Here is a 3875-nt window from a genome sequence, read left to right as displayed (position 1 = left end):
GCACAGAAGGGATGTGAGAAACTTGTGAAAAGTGGGAGGCTGCAGCAGGCTGTATGAGCTAAACATAACACACAAGAAATGAACTATCTTACAATCAAAACCAAGTTTCCTGTCCTGTAAGTAACGCCAAAAAAGCCACTTCGTGCCCTGTCAGCCTCACCTATCACACAATTACTGACGCCAAAACTATTTATTCACCTCAAGTGTCACAGGAGACACAACACTTCTGAGTGGACACAGGTCAGTGCTCTTTTGCACCGGAAGTAGGACCCGCTCTAAATGTTTTAGTACTGTGTCTCCTTGGCAACCCTCTGCTGCCATTTGTCACATTCACCGCTGGACTTTTAAAAAGCCGAAACAAAAACCTGATGTGCGAGCAATGTGAGAAGGCAGATCGTCAAATTCTGTAGCAGCTTGAAGAAATAAAAAAAATGCTGATTTGCATTGAATTTAACCACCATTGTTTCTTAACAGACAATGTTCACACTTCTAGAGGAAACAGACACTGAAATACACTCAAATCTGCCTCGGTTGGAAGTGCTTGATTCACGCAGCCAGACTTGGACAGCGAGAAGACGCAGATTAACAGTGCAGAACAATCTCAGACACATAAACAGGCAGATACTTGAGAGCGAACACGTGCATCTGACAGGCGATTCACGTGGACTGACCGCAGCAGAAAGATATGACTTAGTGAAATTTTGTCATTTTTGCCAGAATCCAGGCTGACATTTCCTGACCTTTTCAAATACCTTTTAATGTGCGTATTTAATCAGTACCTTTGTGGTTGAGTGTAACTATAAAGTTATCACAATGCAACTAAGTTGAGCAAAGGTTAAACGGTGAGAAAAGCCTTGAGGAATTTCCTACATGGAAAAAAATATAAATATTCAAATCTACTGAAACAATCAGCTGCCTCATCTGAACAACGTGTCACGAAGAAACTATCCATTACAGAATGCCTCAACTATTACAGCTGTTAAATTAAAACAAGTAGCCACTTTGCTGTATAAAACATTAAAAGGCATGTGTCTGTGTCTGTAACTAACTCCAGCTCTAATTCGCTGACATTCTGTGGAATTTCTGTAATTCTAATAGAGTTAGGCCGGCTCCATCACATGACAGCGGCTGCCCTCGTGCTGAAAATACAAAGCATTCACAGAGTGAGCAGCAGCAACCCCGCCCCCCCCCCTCCCAAAAAAACATTAACATGTGACCTTCAACAATTAATATAACTGTTAAGAGCTTGTAACACAGCATACGTACTGAATACTTTGCATCTCTCACAGGCACATACATCCATATACTTATACATGTATATGTATAAGTTCTCTGCAGCTGCCGAATGAGGGACAATAGACATATTAATAAATGTTTCACTGGGAGTGGCGACTGTGGTGTCTCCAGTGAGGTCTAGCCTGACAGAGACAGAGCCAGCGTTGTTCCTCTTACCTTCCTTTTAATGTCGGTGAACTGGGAGAACATGAGCGACCAGTAAAAGGCCAGTTCTGTCACGTAGTAGTGGTAAAGACCCGGAGTCATGACCTGAAGAGGACACAATAGGTCAGTTCTAATCAGAATTTTAGTTTCTTTTTATCATTATCTTACAACAGACTATACAGGATTTCACACAGTACTGACAGTGAAAAGATGACATGTGATAGCAAGTCATCACAGCACACATCCTGGCCCCATGAATCATCACAATGCTCAAAGTTAGTTTAGCAATAACGCACGAGAAGTTGCTCTTTCGAGGGAATCGCGTCATTCCTGATCATCAGTCCTTTCATTAGGAAGAGGCAGTGTGGTGTGTGAGGGTTTCAATCTCTGTCCAACTCAATGAGAATCAGATCAGATGAAGCCTTTGACTATATGAAACATATCTACATCTGTAATCTGGACAAATATGGATGTGAGTTGATATACGAGGGGCCAGTCTGTCCGTTTTTACTAGTCCATTGTATTAAACACAATGAATATATTAATAAAATAAAATAAAAAATCACATAAAATCCAATATTGCCATGAAATCCATCCTGACTGTCTGAGATATTAAACAACAAATTCTGGCCATCTTGTGGTGCGTATCATCATATTTCCTGAGCCTAATGGTCATTTTAAGTGATAATAATACTACCACTACTAATTGTAGCTCAGCAACATGGTTGCTAAGCAACACATGAGTACCTGAAAGAGTGGTAATGTTGATATCGCACATGTATAAAAGACCATTTTTATTTAGTATTTTAGGAGTTAGCATCAAATATGTCTCATGGACAAAAAGAGACAATCAGGATCAGAGTTGTCATTTCTCATAAAAAAGTATATAAGTAAGTGTTTATTAGCTATTTTAATCTCAATGTGATATGGATGAAGCAACAGGAATATAAGGATGACTTGCTTTTTATGACACATTATCTTTTACACAAGAACAGTATAAAAAGGCAGTGAAGAAAAGGCAAACAGATACTGTCAATCCTTCTGCTGTTTCCTTCTGTGCTGTTTACTCAAGTGTAAGGTGGGAAAGGAAAAAAATAAGTCAACGCAAGATACTTTTCTGCATGGCTTCTCGTGGCACTGCACACCAGTTTATTAGGTTACAAAATCATGCAATCGACATCAACAACCCTGCAAGAAAATGTTCAGTTCCTGATATTGTTGGTTCATAGTTGATACTGGAACTACATCATACCTGATAGGGGTAACCGTACCAGCAATGCCGTGTATCCCACATCCAAGGACACTAAAAAGAACAAGTATTAGTTGAGCAATCAATCGGTAATGCTATTATCCGTTGAAATATGCCCAGCCTATCAAACAATGCTATCAGAAAAAAAGCATTTATCAATGTTTTTTGATCCGAGGGTGTGCTCACCTGCCACAGAAACTGGAACCCATAGGTAAATATGCACGAATAAAATGTAAACCTCCACCTAGAAGCAGAGAAGAAGTCAGACCCAGAGATTGAATTTTGACCCAGAAAATGAGAAGAAACAATTAAATATCAAACACATGCACATTATTATTGCCCCTACCCTCACCATTAACAATACAATGCTTACTCTAACATAACCTGATCCTAATTCAAACTTTAAATCAAAATCCAACAATTTCCAGGCCTTGAATAAAAAACAAGGAGCAGCCAAAATGTTCTCATCTTACAGTCTAAAACAGATTGAAGGTAGCTAGCACTTGTGTTGGGGATACAAATGTAATTTAAATTCATCTAATTTAAGTCACAGTTGAAGTCAATGTGCTGTTCAAGATGGCATATTGTATTGTTAATAGAGTATTAATGTGGAATGATGATTATTTGTTATCCTCTCTACCTACGGGTGAAAAGAAAGTTAAAGGGCAACATGGCTGAAAGGAGCTGATGCAGAACAGATTAGTGTGAATGTGGTGGAAAGTATGGGAAGTTGTGGGATATGGGGGGAATAAAGGTCAATTAATACATACTTTTAGACATGTTTAAAATGTGTATGTGCACATAATTGATGTTTTTTGATGTTATGAGATAAGCTGATATGGTTATATTAAATCATATCGCATAATCTGAGGACCAGAAACTCTTATCATCCGCAGACGTGATTTGAACATGAGGGAAAAAGGCGCTCAACAATTTTTAATGATTTTAGTTTATTCAGAAGAAGGAATATGTATAGCAAGCGGTGAAGGCAAGATTGGTCAATATTTATTATTGAATTAGGTGGGTTCGAAAGAGACACTAATGGTGTACTACGTAGAGAGGCTCAGATGAAGTAGTACCGGACGTATAAGATTTTCAGAAGTGGAATGACCCAGCAGCGGCTCACTCGCACTTTATTGGGGATTGCTGGTACGGGCAGTGGGAGCCTGTTTCTGTGTGCTGGTTG

The 3875-nt window shown here is 39.2% G+C and overlaps 1 protein-coding gene across 1 annotated transcript in view; it reads right to left on the bottom strand.

The window, feature by feature from the left end:
• The window catches only part of cers5 (ceramide synthase 5), a gene marked incomplete at its 3' end in the record, with an annotated part of 19003 nt that overhangs the window by 5312 nt on the left and 9816 nt on the right, over nucleotides 1-3875 (bottom strand). Inside the window, 3 exon segments of the mRNA XM_035662751.1 lie at nucleotides 1453-1545; nucleotides 2693-2743; nucleotides 2876-2933. Of these exon segments, the coding sequence (XP_035518644.1) occupies nucleotides 1453-1545; nucleotides 2693-2743; nucleotides 2876-2933 (202 nt within the window).

The sequence above is a fragment of the Morone saxatilis genome, unplaced genomic scaffold (genome assembly GCF_004916995.1).
Source record: "Morone saxatilis isolate NCDOM2014 unplaced genomic scaffold, NCSU_SB_2.0 Contig18, whole genome shotgun sequence".
NCBI lineage: Eukaryota > Metazoa > Chordata > Actinopteri > Moronidae > Morone > Morone saxatilis.
The sequence above is the reverse complement of the archived record's forward strand: the minus strand, read 5'-3'. Positions and strand labels throughout refer to the sequence as shown.